This window comes from Pteronotus mesoamericanus, unplaced genomic scaffold (assembly GCF_021234165.1).
Source record: "Pteronotus mesoamericanus isolate MK-2021 breed Mesoamerican mustached bat unplaced genomic scaffold, CSHL_Meso_final contig_116, whole genome shotgun sequence".
Classification (NCBI taxonomy): domain Eukaryota; kingdom Metazoa; phylum Chordata; class Mammalia; order Chiroptera; family Mormoopidae; genus Pteronotus; species Pteronotus mesoamericanus.
In genome coordinates this window covers 20,186,157-20,207,757 of record NW_026555027.1, presented here as the reverse complement: position 1 = coordinate 20,207,757, position 21,601 = coordinate 20,186,157, and the positions used below count along the sequence as shown (strand labels likewise).

Below are 21,601 nucleotides of genomic sequence, written 5' to 3'. Positions count from 1 at the left end.
TGTCTCCATTAAGTAATGCTGAATGTAACTCCAGAGAAGTATAAAGAGGGATCAGAACAGTTAGGAATCTAAACAATGAGAAAGCTGGGAAAAACTCAGAGATAAAACATAAGAAGAAGACCGGAGGTCAGAGATGACCGAGGCCAAAAGGTATCCAGGAGACAGGCTGCCAATCAAATGATGATGTACGAGAGGCTGCCACTCTCAGTACTTTTCAAAACACAAGTCCTTATAATATAGAAAGTTTTATCTATAACAAATCAAGCTTCATCTCAAAGTGAAAATCTTTCAAAAATGTGCCAGCGAATATGAATAATGTTGGAGGTGATATGCAGGAGGTTATCTGTATAAGAAATGTAGTATTAGATTTAAAAAATCTGTTCATTATAAATGATTATTGGAATAAGAAGCTACCATTACTCTTGAGTACAGCAAAATTTATGGAGAAGTCACTATTCTAATAATCTATCATAATTCAAACAACTAAGTTTGCTATTAATTATTGTTAGCGCTAAATCAAAATCTACCTGTTTAGTTGTCCACTTCTACTGACTGTCCTAATTTTTGGCCTGTTAACACAGAACATTGCTCCTCTATCTAAAATCATGGAATGTGTTCCTGCTAAAGTTAAAAAAAAAAAAAAAAAACCTCAAAATTTCCTCAATAGGATCTCTTTGTAAGAAAATAACCAGCTTTGTCTAAGTCTGACACTGCTCAGCATGAAAGATGACGGATTAGTGATGCTGGTAACTGAAATCCTCTACTTATCCTTGGCAAGGAAAATGACAGTGTAAGCTTCTCAAACTAGGTCCCAAGGTGTCTGTGCTGAGTCTAAGAAACATTCAATTTCTCACCTCTGGAGTGAACTGGGTATACGTCATTCACTTCCTGACTAGAAGATTTACCCCACGCTGCCTGGACTCTTAACTCAGTAAGAACCTGGTACATGGAATCGTTTGGAGGCTATTTGTGGAATCAGAATTTTGTGTAAGTCTAGAGGTCTTAATTACAATTAAAGTTTTAACTCAACTATAGGTGCCACACTGCTTTAGGTTTAAATTGTTTTTAGTTTGTCATGCACACAATTGAAGCAAGGTTTACATGAGAAAAAGTAAAAACAGAGGCAGTGTACCAAAATCTTATGGACAGAAACAAATTACTTAGTTCTAGAATTAGTGTCTTAGGGAGCATGATCCGAACGCTGACTTGAAATCTGTCCAAAAGTTTAAAAATCTAAACTCTTTATTTAAAAAGTATTTTTCTAAAAAACAAAAAACAAACAAACAAAAAAAAAACCCCCTAACTGTAAGAATGTAAATAGGGCCCTGGCCCGTGTGGCTTAGTTGGCTGGAGTGTCGTCCCATAACCGAAAGGCTGCGGGTTCGATCTGGGCCAGGGCACACGCCCTGGTTGTGGGTCCTATCCCCCAGCTGGGCACGTGCAGGAGGCAGCCAATCGGTGTTTCTCTCTCCCCCTTCCTCTCTCCCTTCCTCTCTCTAAAAGCAAAGAAAAAATGTTCTCGGGTGAGGAGTAAGTAAATAAATTTTTTGTAAAAGAATGTGAACAGGGAAATAAATAAAGTTGTATTACCAAAGCAGCTACAGCTTGAGAATTTCATTAAAGAAAGGTTCATGTCAAAGTTGATGGCATCACAGCCCATTCACAGGGCATTCTTCACAAAGCTGTGAACTTCCTGCTTAAAGAATACAATGGGAATGTGACATGACACACACTAGTACACGTTATGCCTTATAGGGAGGTCACCTTACAGGGAAACAAGGAAGGCTTGTGTCCACCTGTCATTGAAAGACGTATTGAATATGTACCTACCTATAATATGTCAACGTTTTAATACCACTCCGCATAAGCCTTTAGCAAACAATAACCAAATACTAACACCAACAAAACTCTTGGAAAAAGTCATTCCAATTAGGAACCTACCAAGTCAAAGCTGTAATTGAAAACTGGATGTTTAGTCTGAAAGTTGCAGATATCATTCTGTCAGGATTATCAATTAAACCAGCTGAAAAGATCAGATGAAAAGACTCTTCTGGGGATTTACAAAGAGCAGCACAACAGGCAATTGCTGCGGTGAGGATGCAACACTGTGCTGACAAAGGAGGATCTTCTAAACTTTAACAGTGAAAACCTTCAGGACCACTTCATATTGTCCAGCTATGCTAGCCTAGTTCTATGTAAACATCTAGAGATTTGATTTGCCTTAATGACTTTGAATTTTCTTGTTGTTCCTTTGCCTGGATGTTTGTTTGTGTCTTCTAGAAGCTGATTTCTGTACTTCATATATTCTTCAGGGTTTTCAGTTATATTTTAAATATGTTCACTCAGTGCCCTTGATTTTAGGCCACGTTGCAGTGGAAGCTGATCTCTGACGTATCTGATAAATTTGATTGGCTGTGCTGTCTATATACACAAATATGTACAATAATGAAACAGATGCTTAATTATCTTAAACAAAATTGCCTAATTTGATAAGAGAACAAATGAGTAGAGTTTTCAAATATAAAAGAGTTTTGCTTACATTTTTGGAATATAAATAATAAACATAAAGGTTTTTATCTCCCTAACCTGAGCAAACTGGAAAGTGAATGGTATTTGAAAAAGAAGAATCAAGAAACAATAGTCTATTTCTGTTAATCATATAGTGGAAGCTTTTTTCATTATACAAATAACTTCGCATCACACTAAAATACATCATGTAGGCTTTTTTACATCAACTGCCTTAATTTCAGTTGAGAGATTGCCACTGAAAAAAAAAAATAGGTAACTTGCCATTAACTACTAACTAAATAATCATTTCTGATATATAATGTTCTAATGGCAGTTTACAGGGTTAATATTTTTCTTTTAATTTTTTTCTATTTTGTCACCTCAAAAGCCATAAGAAAAAAATCCTCTGTAGCATAAAATAATGTACCTTTTCAAATGTTCAGAATTTCTGTTGAGTAGCTAAAACACTCAAATCTATAGTTTGCAAGCGATTTAATTCTCAATTTTAATATACTCTTAGAGTGTTGTATATTAAGACTGCAAGTTTAAAAGAAATTAAGTGAGAAAAATTAAGTGCTTAAAATACTGTTTAATTTATGAACCAGTGCACATTATTATAGCTTTAGCTCTTTATTATTATCATTCCACTTCTAATATACTTTATATATATATATATATATATACACACACCTCATTATCATGCATTCTCATTTTACTTAACACATTTTTTGTGATACCAAATTCTATTTGCATGTAGTAAATTTAATCTAGGTTTGTTATTTAAACTTTAAAATCACCAAGATGCAAGTAAAATACAATCGGCTAATTTTGTTCCTATCGCTTTTAGTAATATGCCAATTGATTTCTCTTACATAAATACTCTTTTGAACTGTTCGACTTCTGTTTTTAATGAAACAAATTCTCCTCTTCTAAGCAGAAGTCTGCTCTGAACGTAAGTCACCTGGGAGCCTGGCCAAAGTCTGAACAGCACAGCTGAAGGGTAGAGCCATTTCACAGGGTCCTCTCACGGAGGGTTGGTTTGCTTTCCTAACTTGCTAAAAATAGTAGATTACACAGGCTACCTCCATCTCATGGCTCAAGAACTCAGAGAAGGCTGGACTATGGATTGTAGCAATACGCAGAACACATTTTATTAAAGAAGTCAGGATATTACAAGTTTTCTAAATTCCTTCCGTTTACTCTCTGAGACAATACAAATGATCTCGCAGTTACTGGCATGGAAATCTCATAATGCTCCCAAATTTCAGAACTTCAAGCATGAGTCACAGAGTTACTTTAACTGTTTTAAAATATGTTTTTGATTTATTTTAGCCACAAAATTCAACACAGGAAGACTACTATATAAAAGGTAGGATTCTAAAGACTGTATTAAGACTCACATGTGTTAGAAATATATATTAAAAAAACATGGTTTTTGAAACATGAATACTTAACTACATATTAAAAGATTTTAATTAATTCTTAACATAGTTATTTCACGCACATTTAAGGAGCTATTGTTCTGGGAATGAAGTGTCACCGTAAATACATTTGTGTTTTCTTCCTCTTATTCAAATCAAAATATGTTACCATGTTTGAGACTATAAATGAAATTTCAATTTCCCTAAGAAAGACAAAGAATAAGGCCAAAATTTGCATTGAATAGCTGCTATAATGGGTTCATTTCATAAGTAAATTAAAAATCTTCTAATTATGTGTTCAAAAAAAAAAAGTCCTTGATGTGCAATCGAACCTTGTTACCCACACAGCATGTCTTTAAGCAATGCTGTTTGCTGCTTTACTCAAAGGGGGACTGTTCTGCGGGCCGCAAGTGAGCAGCGACTGAAAAAATATTTTCAGATGGAAAAATAGCAACTGAATTTTAATGTTTCACAATGTTTCCAAATGCTGTGGAGGCAAGTCTTCTGTGAAACCACTCAATGTCACAGCCAAGTTAAATGTCCTTCATTTTGTAGCTATGAGTGCACCATCAACTGTCTGTAGGATTAAAAATTGGATTTACTAGTAATTGGGTCAAAACAGGGTTACTTATGGACACAGCTGTTTACCAACAGCTGTAATTAGCCCTTTGCCCCTCATTTTATGGGTCCCAGTTTCTAATTACACCTAAATTCAGTCAGCATGAACTTAGGAATACACATTCACAAAGGTACAACCACTTGCCCTTCAATGATGTCTTCAGAAAAAGGGGGAAGAAATGATGATGTGTAACTTTTGCTACCTGATCCTGAGGACTATGACACTAAGAATAATCTAAAACTGTAAATTATGTTTGTCGTTGTTACCTCCTGTTTTAATCCTACTCTGAAGATAATATCCTTGAGTCTTTGGAGAAAACTTTAGCAAAGTGAGCACCTCAATCTGGACTAAAAAGCAATTCACTGAAATGGTTAACTCTCAAGTTAACTCATACCATCACGGTGAATTATGTGTTAATTTATGAGCCAACTATTTCAGTTAATTCACGTCTATGTTATTAAGGAAAGCATTAATATTATAGCACTTTTTTCCCCACAAAACAAAAGATAAATCTCTAAGACCTTTACTTCTTTATATATGTAGAAATGACAGAGATCCCGGTCTCAAAGGTTAAAAGAAGGAATTACATTGGCAGATTAGTATTCAAAGCCAATTGAATTAAACCAAATAAATAAGAGTACCCAGGAATCTTCACATTTCTAGACTTGACCTTGCATGTCAAAATAAAGACACGTACGCTCTCTTTTAAAAGACCCACTTTCAAACCTGACATGGACATGCAATGGCTTTGTAAATGTCTAGATATACTCAAGTGACTCTTTTATATTATGGTGCCCACAAAAGCTAACTTTCAATATTTTGAGCTGAAACTGTTACAAATAAAAAAATAATCAGAGTCTAACAGAATCTAAGTTCCTTCACATTAGAATTTTAGGAGCTAAAAAATTGCAATAATAGTACTTAAAGAGTTTCAACTTATTTATTAAACTCACATTTAACAAAGTTTATGGCTCAGATCGGGCACTGTAGCAGCAGTTCAAAACCTTACTTCTAATTATGTTTTCCACAAAATGCATTGCTTCTGGCCTTAAAATAATACGCTCATACAATCAAAAGTCAATCCAAAATGTCAAAATATTAATATAAAACATCTATCCAAGTTTAGCTGACTTAATATTGGCTAATCTTTCACAACAATACAGCACCTTTAGAAACAAGCAAAATCATTCAGCTACTGCGTGGCCTTGTATATAATCTGTGCATATGCTAACACACACATGTATCTACATTTCCTATTCCTAGAGATAGACACTGACTTTGTTATTAGAGACACTGGTTTATTCCTAAGCTAAGAAGCACGCTGACACTTTCTGCTCTGGAAAAGAAAAAAATCATAGCATTAAAGGGCTGATAAAGTTATTCATAACAAACAAGCCTGGCCAAACTTGCTTCTCTTGCTACTCAATAAAGACTCCCACCCCAACACCATCAATAACACACCGTATAACTCAACTGTTAACAAAGCAACCCATAATTCCACAGTCAGTGAACTCTATGTCCATATCCCCTTCATTCATTTATTGCGTATCCTTAAAATAATATAATATTTACTCACTTTCAATGAATCAAAGCAGGCGATTACTCGTCCATTTTCAACTTGGCAGCTTTTCGAAGGATGTGCAAATTTACATTCCGTGTCTGGCCGTGAGCAAGTCCCCCTTTGGAACTCTCTACATACTTCCAGTGTTAGCCATTTTGTGTCCCGAATTGGTGTGACACTAACAGCCATGTTTAGATTTTACAGGTAGTTAAAATTTTCAGTGAAACCAACAAACCCAACCCCCCCAAAAAAAGAGCAACAACCGAAAAAAAAAAAAAAAAAAAAAGCTGAACTGATAAAACTGTAAAATGATGAAGAAAACGTCCCCTCCAAAATACTTTTCCCCCACTCCCTGCTTTAAAAGTACATGGAAAATTGGGTTGTCAATATCAAGGAAAAGATCTCCCACTAGAAATTCACAGCATGAAAACTGTTAATTCAAAGAGGTTTTGGTTTTTAGACAAATACTAGGATCTTAAGTAGATGAATGTTTAAAAGTAGGGCCTCGAATCAGCCTTGTGCTCTCAGTAACCCCTGCCCAGTGCCAATTTTGAGCCCAAAATGCAAGCATGAAAACGTGGCAGACCCCTGGACACCGATTCTCCAAGCTGCTCTCAGCAAAGTTGTCTGAAAGGGAATCTCCTCACAGCTGAATTTGCAATGGAGTTTGGTGGTGCAATCGGTATTGATTAGTTTGGCATAGACAGATGCAGCAGTTTAGAGCAAAATCGAGAAAATGATTTTTTTTTTTCCTCCTTGATTTCCTGGCAGAAGATATCTTACTTTTTCAGCAAACTTTTCTTTTAAAACTAAAGCAGCCTAGGGCAATGCCAGATACTTAGAGCTTTTCTCTTGATTATAAGTAGAAATGGGGGTGTCTGGGCTAGAGGTGGAGGGTGGATGTGCTGTCGTCACAGTCTAGCTGGCAGCAAGCAAGGCAAAAGCAGAGACTGCTCTAGAAGCGGTTCCAAGCAGCAGAGACGTCAGGAAAGGCACTTCTTAGTACCAACCTGTAGAAAAAAGAGATAGGTTAAGATTTACTAAGTAGCACTTCACTGATGTCCTACAGTATCACAACCTTGCCATGTGCTACCAGACTAAGTCATATTCATGTCAGTCTGCTCTCTCTCGCTCTCCTTCGCTCTCTCACTCACACGCACACACTCACACACACATGCACACACACAATACTTACAGTGAGGCATATTGCAGCCAGCCATCGTAGATTTATTAAAAAAAGGGGCCGTTTCCCCTTGTGAAGCAATGCATGATAGAGAGATAACCAATCACAGATAGTGTTGCAGCAATATTCTGGGCAGAAAGCCAATAGTGTGGGTTGTCTTATGAAAGGTCGCGCCTGTCAGACGTTCATTACTATGCTATAAGCACAGAAAATGTCCATCAGATGTGACTTATTCCACTGCAAGAGGACGAGCATGTGGGTTTTGAATTTACCCAACATGCAGTTAGTGGACTAAACCATGTTAGTTTCAAAACAGCTCCTAAAACAAGTCCGAGCACTTGAAGATCATGACGGGTGAGGGGGGAAAAAAGCAAGGTTTAAAAAATTGCAGCTGACTTCCAGGCTGCTTTCCCTCCGGCTCTGCGCAGGGACGGGCACTGAACAGCCTGCCCCTGCTGTCCTGACACGTGAATAAAAAAGGAAAGGGGTGTTTACAAATGGTACATTCTCCTGACCTATCCAATTCACTTCCTTCTCAAGCCCAAGTCCTGCCCCTCCACTGAAAGCAGCACTCATACTGTAAAACTATTCCATTCAGCCGGCAGACACTTTGTCAATATATCACAGGCAGGCGAGGTATGAACAAAAGCATCCTTTATTCGAACATTTTTTAAGCAGAAGCTGAGGTCATGTGGGGAAAATAAGGAGTGCAGTGTTGTCAGTGTGTCTGGCAAATCTGAAGTCAACCTCGAGGGAGGGAGAAAGTGATTCCATCACAGAAACATTAAATATTAAGTGAGCAATTTGATTTGGGCAGCGTGATGCACTTCTGGGGTACGAGTGAGCTGGAGGATGGGGGTGGGGGGGTTCCCTATTGCCTAAACGTTCTATTACCTACGCACTACAGGGCTGCTCCTTATAGCAAGGCATCTTTGCTTTTAGCAACTTACTTTCTATTTCAATCATATGAAAAAACTTCCAGAAAATGCTTAGTAGTTACAGAAACAAAAGTATATTATGTTTCCCTTATGAATGTTACCGACAACAAGGCTACAGTAACTCTAAAAGTTTTACACTCCAAAGAGGCAATGACACAGTATAATAAATAATGATTGATTATACTTCTTCAAGGGCCCAAAATGATCAATTGGCATATGGTACATTTATAACTTGGACATCAGAATATGGAATAGAATATATAACTGAATCAGAATACAGAACGTGGATATGTATTATATACCCATAAATGTGAATATCTTAACAAATTTTTTAAAACTTATTTTAGGATTAATACTATCATTCTTAACATTAACGTTTAAAACTACCAGATACGTGGCTTGGAAAATATTGAAGAAAGACTGTAATATTTGAGAAAGATGAAAAAGAATCAGCTCATACCAATGCTCCAAAATATTTGTTTTCAAAGATTTTCTGGTCCCAGTTCCTAGTCTTTTTCTTTTTTTTAAAAAAAAAAAGTCAAGTCCATCATAAACACAAAGATTCATCCTCCTTCCTGAATCTTAGCCTGATTCAGAATTTCTCAGCTACTTTGTGCCTTGAGCATGTACCACATGAGACAACAAATCTCTTCTGCTCTTCCTTCTAGAGTCTTTTCATGCCTCCCCTACAACTATTCACTTCCTTCAGAAGCCAGCTCAGGGGTCACTTTCTCCAAGAAGCTTCCCAGATGTCACTTGCTCCATCTCCGCCCAGTCACATATTAACACGGCTTCCTCTGAATTACAACTCTGCACCCCTACACAGTGCCCTACTTCCTTATGTCTCCAATCCACTAGCTTTTGTGTTCCCAGGGGCAGACACAACGTTACTCATCTCAGTAACCCTAGCCTAGCAATGAAAAGTAGATGGATCTTCATAAACATGGGTAAATCAAAGGGTCGATCACTATAGCTGGCCTGGAATGATCCTCAGGGCACAGAAATACACAAACACGCATATGAACACACCCGTATAAACAAGTATACAAACACAACACATCGATGCAGCCACACACTCGCACACCCCCAGCCCCACCACTGCTTCTATAAATTACTATACCCTGGGGCCCTGGGGCCCTCCCTTTGTCTAGGAATCGCTCTGGCCTGGACAGCTCCCTCTCACGGTCCACACAGCAGCGTTTCTAAAACTCATCCCTCCCCGGTCCCTCCTCCTCCATGTTCCTCCTCTCACTATCCACAGGGCATGATCGTATAGGTCACAAATATTTCACAGTCCAAACAGTGGCCCTTGGGCATGAATCCTCTCACTTTCCTGCCACCCATCCCTATACTTTCTGTATCTTCTCCGCCTCCCAGGAGTCTTCCCTTCTCCTGCCCACAGTTAAGTGCCCATCTTCACTCACTCCTCCAGACTTCTTCCCCTTTGCCCTCCCTCTCTATACGAATGCGCTGCCTTTCCCTCCGTGCTTCGTAGCCCTCAAAGGGATGAAGTGCCTCCAAAATGGCGGCAGCGGCCTGGCAGGAGCATGGGCGCCCTACCTGGCTATGTGACCTCCTGTCCCAAAGGCTCTTAATCCCACGACCCCAGACAAATGTCGAGCAGGGGTGTCTAACCCACGGCCCACGGGCCGCATGCAGTCCAGGGTGGCTAGGAATGTGGCCCAACACAAAATCGTAAATTTACTTAAAACACTATGAGATTTTTTCTTTGTTTGTTTGTTTTCAATAGTGTTTGTGTAGTCAATGTGTGGCCCAAGAAAACTCCTCTTCCAGTGCAGCCCAGAGATGCCAAAAGGTTGGACACCCGACGTGTGTCATCTACACATGCTGTGTTTCTGCGTCTTCCTCTGCTGTTCACTTTGGAATCTGTTTCGGTGTGGCCTCCACACCTATTACTTGACCGCTCAGCAACAGCCGTCACTGCTCCCATGAAAGCCAAATCCAAAGATTACTTGTCCTCCAATACTATTTACAACTCCCTCTTCTTTTTTAATTTTATTTTTCAATTACAGTCTACATTCAGTATTATTAGTTTCAGGTGTACAGCACAGTGGTTAGACAATCATATACTTTACAAAATGGTCCCACTGATATTTCCAGTACCTACCCGACACCATTCATAGTTACTACAATATATTCCCTAGGCTGTACTTTACATCTCTGACTATTCTGTAACTACCAATTTGTGCTTCTTAATCCCTTCACCTGTTCCACCCAGCCCCCAGGCCCTCTCCCCTCTGGCTCCCATCAGTCTGGTTACGTCCTCTGTCTTGAACCAACACAGTGTATCCTTCTGGTTTCTTCCAGGGCTGTACTCCAGCACCCTCCCTCTTAGAGCAGCAATTCTCAGCCATCTTTATCTCAAGGCACACACAAACCGATCACTACAGTTCTATAGCACACCAAAAAAAGACATATAGTTTCCCAATCTGCCAAAAAATAGAAGTGTAATTTTAACTTATTCACACCAGACGGTTACTGTATTGGCTTTTGTCGTTTTTTCAGTCAGTGTCCCTGACTGAATAGTCAGGTATTGCATGTTTTAAGCATTCTTGCAGCATAGCGGTTGAGAATCTCTCTCTTAAAAGAGGAGCTGTGAGGAGGTGTGAGGAGCTGGGAGGGCTCTGGGCATGTGCCATCAGCTCCTGGGACTTGTCACATGCTAACCCTTTGTTTGGTTTGACATACATTTCCTCACCCCTTCAACTTGACAAATCCCTTCTCCTTGTTTAAGCTGCTATTCAAGCATTACCTTCTCAATAAAGCTGGGCCAACTATGGTAAACATTATTACATCTCAGAATATTCTCAGTACTTCGTATCTCTTGGTTCCTTTGTCCCTCAAATTATAAACTCCCTGACAACAGGGTTTATCACCACTTTTTTTTACCCAGTACCTAGAACATAGTGGAGTTTTTAAATGATTGATGAATGAATTTCATTCAAACAGAGAGTAATGAACATGTATATGACTATGTGTGAATGTATCCCCAACCGTGAGAAAATATGTCAGCATGATCTAAGGGGTCCACACACAGTAAGGAAGGAGAACTGTACTATTATAAATATCTTCATGGGTTGGCAGTTATATCAAAATACAACTGTAAAATCCATTTCTAGAGTTGATTGTTTTTCCTTTCTGACATGTTACAGGCTTAGTCCACTCTAGGACAAAATATATTTTAATTATGAAAATGATGGCAAATAGGTGTTCTGGTTATTTTTAAATTCTATAGCAGAGACATCCTATTGACTTCCAAAAGTATTATTGAAAGAATTATAGATATATTTGCAAGTTGAAAATGTTACTTAATTGTAAAATATATAGGCAAGGAAGATAATCAAATTATTTATAATCAGCCAGGCATGGATACAGAGCACTCAGGATGGACCCAGCCTTGCCACCTTGTTAGGCTGGCTGTACCTAGTACCAACACCCCCCGGCCCCTGACGCAAGGCACTAGGGGGTAACAAATTTAGATTACGTTTTACACGTTGATTTGAACAGACTGCTGATATTAGGTTATCCTTCTCTTTGCTTGAATAAAAGAATTTCAAGGAAGACTAAAAATCTTCAAAACTGAGTGTATTGTTAAATTAAGGTTTTATAGGATTTGGATTAATAATGAATTCCCAAAACATTACTTCAACCAGTAATGGGTTTTTTATTCTACAGAACAACATTGAAACGTGTATGAATAATGTTCAGATTGTGAGAATTCTTGAAAACATATCTTCCCTAGATAAACGTGTTATTTGTACATAAATATACAAGGAAATACTGCTACTGCAAAGATATTTACTAATAGGTAAATAGTATCTGAAGTAAATTTCTAACCTATTATATTTTAACATGTTATAAACTTCACTGAACAACAACAACAAAAAATTAGGAAACTTAAAAGGTTTGCAGTGAGAATCTATTTAAAACCTGCTTAAGAATTTAAAGAATAAGTCCTCTCTTACCTGTTGATCAAATTCTGAACACCCAACTATACAGCTCCTCACATTATATGAGATATTCTACAAACAAGCATGTTCTACCACAAAAACCAAAAACCAATTTCTGAGTAATATGAAAAACCACATATATTTTTCACTTTAAGTTATGAGGAGGAAAATAAAAAGGGAAAAATGTAATAAGAAAGGAAAGGAAGTTAAGAAAAGGTTCAAGGATAAAGTAAAAAAAAGCATGGGAAATAACTAATAATTAGTTTTATAGTAATTGATATACATTAGTATAAAACTGCCTTTATATGATATAGGTGGATTCATATAAATATATATTTAAGGACTACACACATACTTCAATAGAGGATAAGTAAATATGTACAAGGAATGAGACTAAAGTTCTGTTCTGGAGAACTGGATGGTTTCTATGAGCAAGGTGAAATGTCTTAGTCATATATGTTTACAAATCACTTTGTTTCCTCTGAACCAAACTGTAGGCAGGTTGGTCCTATGACATCCCAGAGTAGTTAGCTGGGAATTTTAGGGACTTTTTAAAATAGCTTTTGATTTTTGAAATAGGTTATATATTGAGGAAGTTAACTGAGTAATTATTTGAGAACTTTTTTTTTCCCTTTAACGAAGGCAATTTTAATCTAACTAGAAGAGATATAGCCAACTTCACTGTGTTTATCTGGAGAAGACAAGAAGGAGCTCTTTGCCCAAAGCTATAGCTTCTCACCCTCTTCCCTGGTGTCAGAAAGTTCATAATTAGCTATGTACCACTTTAGTAATTTATTTAATAAATTATGAAATAAATTTAGCAAGTAAGTATTGTAAATAGATAATAAAATGGTAAGTTCATTTGGAAAATTAGTAATTCCTAAGTTAGTTCATGGAACAGTTTTGCCCAGTAGGCCTTCATCCAGGCCCCACCGCCACGGCATCTTCCTAGAAGCTTTCCCAGCACACTATCAAAAGTATGCAACCAGAGAACCTGAAGAGAGAAGTGTCTCCTTCTCCCAGGAAAAAATGCAAATGGCCAACAGATACATGAAAAGATGACCAACTTCACTAGCTATAAGGAAAATGCAAGTCAAACCCCCAATGAGACATCGCCTCACACCTGTTTGCCCTGGGTTTGTCCCAAATATTACCAGAGATTTCAGGACACAACCAACTAAGCATTTCTGGAGGCTGTAGAGCCATTTCTCTGTTCACTAAGTTACCAAACAGAGGAGCAAAGCTGTTATTTATTATATAGGGAAAAACTGTGGTCTGAACGGGTTAATGCAATCTTCAGCAGCATTCCACTCCAAGAGAAAGCTGAGGTCAGTGTTTCTCAGCGAGGGGTGAGCACACTACTGGTAGCACCAGGGCAATTTTAAGTGATACCGAAACACTGTAATTTTAACAGATGCATCACAATGATAACACCCATCACGCCTGTGATTACACAGATATTATAGCTTAGGAAGAGGCTACAGTTTAATAAAAGAATTTACAGAATAAGACTAAGTAAATATATTGGCAAAAATCACAAAGGAGATATGCAAACGACTGGTTTTGGAAACACTGCTGAGAAAATAAGATAACTTTCAACCACACACCCTCTGGAATGGCAGGGCAGGGCGGCTGCCGATGTGCCGACTGCTCTGACACTGCAAGGTGTTAGGGGTGACAAGCTGCTGCCAACAAGGGAAAGGTTGTGTTGACCAACTCAAGGGATCTAAGGTCTGTCGAGTGTGCCTTTAAAATTCTGATAGGTTTCATTCCCTCATCATCAAGCAGTCTCTTACTCGGAGGATGACAAAGGAAGGCGTGCTGGTTAGATGGTGCGCTATTGCCAAATATCAGAATCCCAAAAAACAACTTACCAAACTGTACTCAAATTAGAAAAGGATTATTGCCCCTTAAGTATTTATAGTTAAGGCAAAATAAAAGATGAAGCCTCTACTCAGACAATGATTAAAAAGTTATTTTTGAATTGATTCCTCTTTCAGGCAAAATTTTTCAACTTAAAAGCCTTTAGGTCATTAGAAGATAAACTGATCAGTCACAGCACCTTCTCCATATACTGCACAAATCTTTTTTTGTGCTTCAGTTGCCTTTTTACCCTTCTTGAAATAATAAAGCATAACATGCTGAAAATGTTGCTTATTTTCTTCCATCTTCAATATTAAAATGGCTGCACAAAAATTCACCAATTTTGATAAGTTTTTTTAAATACATGCTGATGTGACAGCTGTCAAAATACAATCTAACAAAACTGTTTCAAATGAAGTTAAAGACAAGGAAGTATTACTAGAGTCATTTTATGGGGGGAAAAAAAACAAATGACGTTTTTTATCAACCCAATACACACACAGACACACACAAAGGAATAGTACTCATACATTAAAAAATGAAGCACTGCCTTTTGTGACAAAGTGGATGAATCTTGAGAGTAACACGCTAAGTAAAATAAGTTAGATGGAAAAGGATAAAAACAATTATTTTCCCTTATATGTGAGATATGAAACAAAAAGCAACAAATAAACAAAACTAACCCACAGACACAGACAACAGTATGGTGGTTATCAGAGAAAGAAGAGTTGAGGGGAGGATGAAGAGGGTAAAGGGGGTCAAATGGTGACCTATCTCCCTCTGTGCCTATCATCTACCTTTGGCTTAAAAATAGAAGCTCCATGCCCTTGTCAGGCTAGTTCTCCTGAAACAGTCAGCACCCGACCAGTGCCTGGCCCAGAGTAAGCCAGCAACCAATACTGGTGGCATGACTGAATTTTTTCTCAGTGTATCTGAATACTAGCTTATTCGTATTTTCTACAAGTTACAATGTATGGGGTATAGACACACAGTTTAATGCACTGGTGATGTCACCTTTGTAACTGAATGAAACCAGCATCGAACCCCATTCAATGGAATGAGCATGAGGCAGTGAAGTTAACACAGTCATACTTTTATATCTCCTAATGGTGAGGCTGATGGACGACTTTTTTTTAATCCAAAGAATAACTGAAAGCAGTTACATAGAGCTTTGTACATTTTAAATATTTAAATAACTACCTGTGAATTTCTGACAGAATCAGCTTTAAATCTGGCAAAAGAAGAGAAAATTTGCATTTTTTGATGATATTCAAACAGGCAGCCTTTTAACATTTCCCTATTATTCTATAAGAAAGTTTCATGAAATAACACTACAAATGCTACTTTATCATTCTTCTAAAGAAAACACAAAACCTTTTCAGTGTTATATTTATTTCTACACAAAGAAGTTATCTTGTTAGCCTTAGTCATTTCTAATCGAGTCATATGAATTAACAATCAGAATACAGAATACAACAAAATTAATAATGCTGGCATGTGCTCAAGAGCTAAATGGTAGGAAAACCAAATTTCACCATCCTGGTAATTTTCAGGAACATTGATACACTGACCCAACCGAATCCACCAATGTGAAGTTACCATGACCAAACTGTGAATGTAAACGGAATGCAATACATTGTGATATCGTTACTCCCAATGCAATTCCGTAACGATGGGCTTTGATTCTAAAGTTAACCTAAGTGAGCTGCATTTTATTTGACACAGTGACTAAGGGCCAAAATCTTTGTTTTACTTTTCAACCTTCTGAACAAGACCACCTAGCTTCTTACTGCGATCGGTGATATCACTGCCTAACACATTTTTAAATACGATCTTCGCTGCTTGAGAAAGAGCAGCAAATTCAATCTCTGCTCCCCTAATAACAGTAACTCACAAGTCAAAAATAAGTGTGTAGTTAACGAATGAGGAAACGACCGGCCTTGCACAGCGCTGAAACTTGCCGCGCATGCGCGTCTTTGCCCCACTGTTCCCAATTCCCTTCCAAGGCAGAAACCATTCTCACAACAATGGCCAATCTCCCTAATTAGCCTATGCCTGTTCTCCATTTGGATACGCTCCACTAATTGGGATAAATTATAAAGTCAACATGTGAAGAAATTTTAAAATTCAGGCCAAAATATAAAGCATCTCTCTATTAGGACCAGACAACCATAGCTGCCATACTTGCCAAAGTGTCTAAAACTTTAATGTGGCAACAGCCCTCAATACTATCAACTATATCTGAGCTTCAAAGCTTGATCTGAAGAGATAAATCTGGAATTTCCAGGTGTCGGATTTAAAACCTAACATAGTAACTTCAATCTAGGAATTTTTACTGGCTTATTTTGACTAAAGAGTGCCCAAAATATATTGCTTAATTATTAATCATTATGAGAAAAGTATGTAAAAATCTGTTTATAGTTAAATAAAGAGATGTGAAATAATTATTCTTCAGAATATAATAAACGGAACCAGTTGTGAATATGGCATGCATTACTACTTGAACGCATCCTGATTAAATGAATCAGTGCATTCCCCATGACACAACGCAATGCACAAATACTTCCTTCCATTTCATCAGTAAAAGTCTCTAGAGTTTCACAAATATAGCTTCCACTGCAGTTTATAAATACTGAAGCCACAAAGGTGTGACACAGTTTAATGTTACAATCCTATGGATATTTTCATTGATTTATATATTTCATCTTCAAGTTTACCTTTTTAACAAATCTCAAACTCTTAACACTCTATTGATGTCAACTGAATTTATCCCTGGAACAATAAAATATTATACTCTCAGTTTACCTTGAGCTTTTTTCTTAAAAAAAGTCACAAATTCACATATTCTCACGTACAAATAAAAATTGTTTTCCCTGACTAATAATGTGTCAACACCCCGTGGTTTTTCCCTGATTTAAAGGAGGAAGATATGTTACAAACAAAGATACATGTTGACAACTGTTATTTTCACTTCAATGTAGCATAAGTATCCTTTTGGGAAAGTTCTACAAAACTCACATATTTAACTAGGTCTGAGATGTTGAAAAACAACAAATTGTGCTAATATTATTGCAACTGCTATAATATATAATAACCCAGAGCTTCAGATTGTATTTTGTGAAAGCATAAAATTTTAAGAGGCAGCTCCAACATTTCTTTAAAAGGCTGAAAACAAGGGGGTATATTTTGTTTGTGCCTACCTCAATATTTCTTATAAGGTTTAACTTATAAAAAAGAAAAAACATGATGAGAGGTTCTACAGTCTGAAACATAAGATTCACTGGACAAAAAGATAATTTGTCTCTATGTCTACACATAAATCATGTACCACACTTGGTGTCACAACTCTAGTTCCTTGAATATCTAACAGACTTAAGAACTGGAATATCCTTACATATGCATCAAACAACAATGCAAAACTGGAATCTCTGAGTCATCCGTTCACAGTACCTTTGCAAACATACATGAAAATGCCAAGAGGTTCAAAATTAAATAAAATAAAAACCTACTATGCATTGTGATTAAGAATGTGAAAATAAAGGATCTCACATTACAAATGCAAAGGCTCAAGGACAAATTAAAATTTGAACCAAACATTGTTGATTTAAATTTTGAGCCTTTTTTCCTGCCTCCATATCTAGACTTTCACATCTCCAGTGACCACAGTAATCTGAATTACCTCAAAGAATTAACAATTTGTTAATTCTTTGCTTTTCTGCTTTTTTAATGTATTCAGTATAGATATCAGTTATAAGGCCATTTCCTACATGGAGATACTATGAAATAGAAATGGAAAAGACAGTAAACTATAAGGTCAAATGATGAACAGAAATCTCTAGCAAATAATTTATATGAATCACATACATTAATGCTACATATCATTTCCTTCCTTCCTTCCTTCCTCATTTTTCTTTTTCTTTTTTTTAGTTTTAGACATGGCTAAATGAATGTGTTTTCACTGCTATGAATTTAAACCATACAGAAGGGTTTTATTGAAGTCCAAGTAAATTTTCCTTGCCCCTACTGCCATACCAGACCCCTCCTATCTCAAGGGTAACAACTATTATTAGTATGATGTGTTTAGTCCTTTCTCTATTCATTTACATACTTACATACATGCACAGTTTATCATTTTACTGAAGTAACGGAAACATACTAAGCATAACATTCTGAGGCTTGCTTTCTACAGCAGGTCAGTGCTTGCTTAATGACAGTTCTTTGTGAACAGGAATAGATCAACATACTTTTTTAACGACTATGTATTATTCTACTATATGTCCATTTCTTTACTTGTAGTCACCTAAGTTAATGTCAATTTTCATTATTTTAAGCAACATGTAATTGTATGTACCAAACTATGCTTAAATTTGAGTGGTTTTAATGACATAAAATTCTTAGAACATACAGTATATGCATACATTAACTTTGAACTAGAACAAACTTTTCTCCAAAATAATGTTTATGAAAATGTATGTCACCAATAACAACATGGTTTTTGATACTTGTTAAATCTATGTTAGACCTTAAGAAGACACTACACTAAATCTAGATTCTAAATTTCTATTGTGGGAATAGGTAAAAGATGTGTCTTTTTCCTATAAATAGAACTAAAGCCTGTCATTGTATTTTGCAAAATATTTTGAACTCTTAGCTCTTACATGGCAGCTAATCAATGGAAACATTTGTAAAAATCAGTTCTTCAACTCCGGTTATTTCAATATAAATCATTTCATTGCTAAAACAATTACAATATTTATATTTTGTAATTATCTGCCAAAGAACAGGGGCTGAGAGTTTGAATAAATGTTTGGGATGACAGAATATCAAAACAAACAATATGTAACTTACAATTCTTATTAATAAAAACAAAATGTAGTTAATAGTCTGCAGGTCATGTTATATTTGGAAAATCTCTTATGGCACAATATCATATGATTAAAGGAATGCTTTTTTTACACATTATTTCTACTCATGTCAGAAAATATCCTGCTCCACTCCCTCCTTTTTTAGACACTAATTGACTAAAGGAAATGGTTTCTGACAACTGCTATAAATAATGCAAGGCGCTATCAAACTAGCTAAAGCACAATAAAACCGGGAACGCATGTAGGCCCGAACACAGTCTCCCGCGTGGTAATCACCCCTGGGGCAGAGGCTCCTCCTGAAGCATTCTGACCCTGAAGTGGTGTGTTCTCCTGAAGCAGCATGTCCTTCCGATTAAAATAACCAAGGCTGGTATACACTCTGGTGTGATTTTTGCCAATGGACATAAGCCCCATTCTCCCCTCACTTTGCCCTCCTCGATCAGTTCTTTCTCAATTATTAAAACAGTTTACAGAATAAAGAAATACCTGAAACTGCATTTTGAAGACTTAAGACGCTGGGTTGGCAAAATGTGCACATTTCTAAAGCTTTTATTATCTGTCAATGTGATTTTAGCATGTTGTCAGAGTATAAATAAAATCACACTTCTTGGGAGATGAGATCAAAGAATTTATTCTTAGGATTTTGTACTTTCCAAAAGAGCAAACGTACTGAACACACAATGAACAAACTAACATGGCAGCTTATAGTTTAGCTCCCTGGCTAAATCAAAAAAGAAGACCCTCTTCTTAATTATTTTAATTGTCCATTCAGTTCCATGCACTCTGAGAAAGCTGTAATGCATAAGGAAATCCAAAGAGCCAGACTAATGAGACGGTAATTAAAGTTCTGTGTTTTCATCAGCATCATATGCACTTAAGGAAGCAATGACCGGTTTTCCAAGGTAAATCACAATGCATTGATTGCTGGCTAAAAAACTCAAATAACTGCCAACAGTTTATCAACAGCAACGCTACTGTTCTGGGATATTGTGCTCCAGAAGGAATCTTAGACTATCTGAATGTCACCTGGGACTGACTTAAAAATACATATTCCTGGGAACTACCCTAGACCTACTGAGGATAAAGATCAGGAATCTACATTTTAACCAGACTCCCTAGGTTATTCTTCATTGCATTAAATGTTGGCAATCATAATCAACTAAAGCTAAAAATACTCCCACCAGCAATTATTTATTGCATTTCGACCTAATAATTTCTTAAAAACCTAATTTCCATCCTGAAAAAGTGGCTTGAGATTTGGTAACATGTTTTTTGATTCTACGCCATCAACTAGATAGAAAACTGACATACCTGCAAAATGTTATGCAATGTTCTGTTATATTCATTTAAAAATGAATATAACATCCCTTCCTCCACATTACTCTAAGATACTACTCACTGTATCATAATACTCATGCCTCATACCACTTACGTTTTAGTCCTGCTCAGCAGCTCATTCCAAGTTAGCAAGCAAAATCCACTTAGTTTGTAAAAAGAATCCTCCTAGTATATCTGAAGGAATAGACTAGATAAATTCAAAGAGCAACCACAAAGTAGTCTTAAAACTTTCTATTACATTCCTATCATTTAAATGTCATCTGCACCATTATATATATACACATACATGAAATACTTCAGAGACAGTGATATTTAGTCTCCTTATTTTGTTTTTATAATAATTTATCATAGTAAAATTATTTTGCAAAAAGATGAAAAAAATTAAGCACCTACACAATCACTACAGTGTGATAAAATCAATTGTTAACAAAATAGATACAATATGAAATAAGCATTAATGCATGTATAGGTGTGTAGTATGTATGCATGTTTGTGTGCACATGTATTATCAAAAGAATAAGGAAAAACTTTAAAATAGCAATTAGTCAAATCATGTTCTTCATATATAACTAAAACCTAGCTCTTCATTTAAATTCAAGTAAAATCTTTGTGTTAAACTTAATAGGGAGAAAAAGACAAATAATGCTCTAATTTTCTTACAATTAGAACCACTTTATTTTAGATAAAACTACAAACTGTGTTCCTTCATTACATAATAACCCTTGAAGGGATGTACTTGAGAAGGTGGCATGCGCTACATTTCTTTTCTATTTATGTATGGAATCTGCACGGTGTTCCTCTGGTTCTTCAATAAAAAGTTTAAACTGCAGGAGCCAAGTAGAAAAATTTATTTTTCCCCTGGAACTCATATATCCTATTATTATTCAACACTAGCTAATAATATTTTATATTTTGGTGTACAATTTCCTTCATCTGAATTTTGCCATTTGTTACTGTATTACAACTCTAAGAGATGGTTTTATCATCTTGCCCACTCGTGAACAAATAAGAGTTGGGCCTGCATGTTACGTGACTGGCTCCCCGAAGTCCTCTGAGTTAATTAAATGGAAGAATCAGGACCTTAGATCAGGTCTTCTGATTCAAATTTCAAATTTAATTCACAACACATGCTGGCAATTTAATGCCAAATTTTGTGGCAATTGACAATGACTATAAACATATAGAAGTCAAACACCAGAGAGATTAGAGTGGGATATGGTGAACCCACGGGCTCTGCATGGCCGTGGTTTGCTCTGAGACGTAAGTGAAGGGGAAACCCTTGCACACAGATTCCTAAGGAGATAAGATGGTCCCTTTATGGAGCTGAGAGATGG

General features: G+C 36.7%; 1 protein-coding gene across 13 annotated transcripts in view; it reads right to left on the bottom strand.

Annotated features, from left to right (window-relative positions):
* Nucleotides 1–21,601, bottom strand: part of MBNL1 (muscleblind like splicing regulator 1) — a 166,356-nt gene that overhangs the window by 129,759 nt on the left and 14,996 nt on the right. For 7 of the 13 annotated variants that reach the window (XM_054579651.1, XM_054579680.1, XM_054579715.1 and 4 more), the window contains exon 2: nt 6,125–7,119. The exons of 4 other annotated variants lie outside the window; for them this stretch is intronic. In XM_054579651.1, the coding sequence (XP_054435626.1) occupies nt 6,125–6,298 (174 nt within the window). In that variant the 5' untranslated portion in view covers nt 6,299–7,119. Of the gene's footprint in view, nt 1–6,124; nt 8,560–21,601 lie in introns of those variants that run through there. 2 more of the 13 variants (XM_054579659.1, XM_054579723.1) reach the window with 2 other exon arrangements.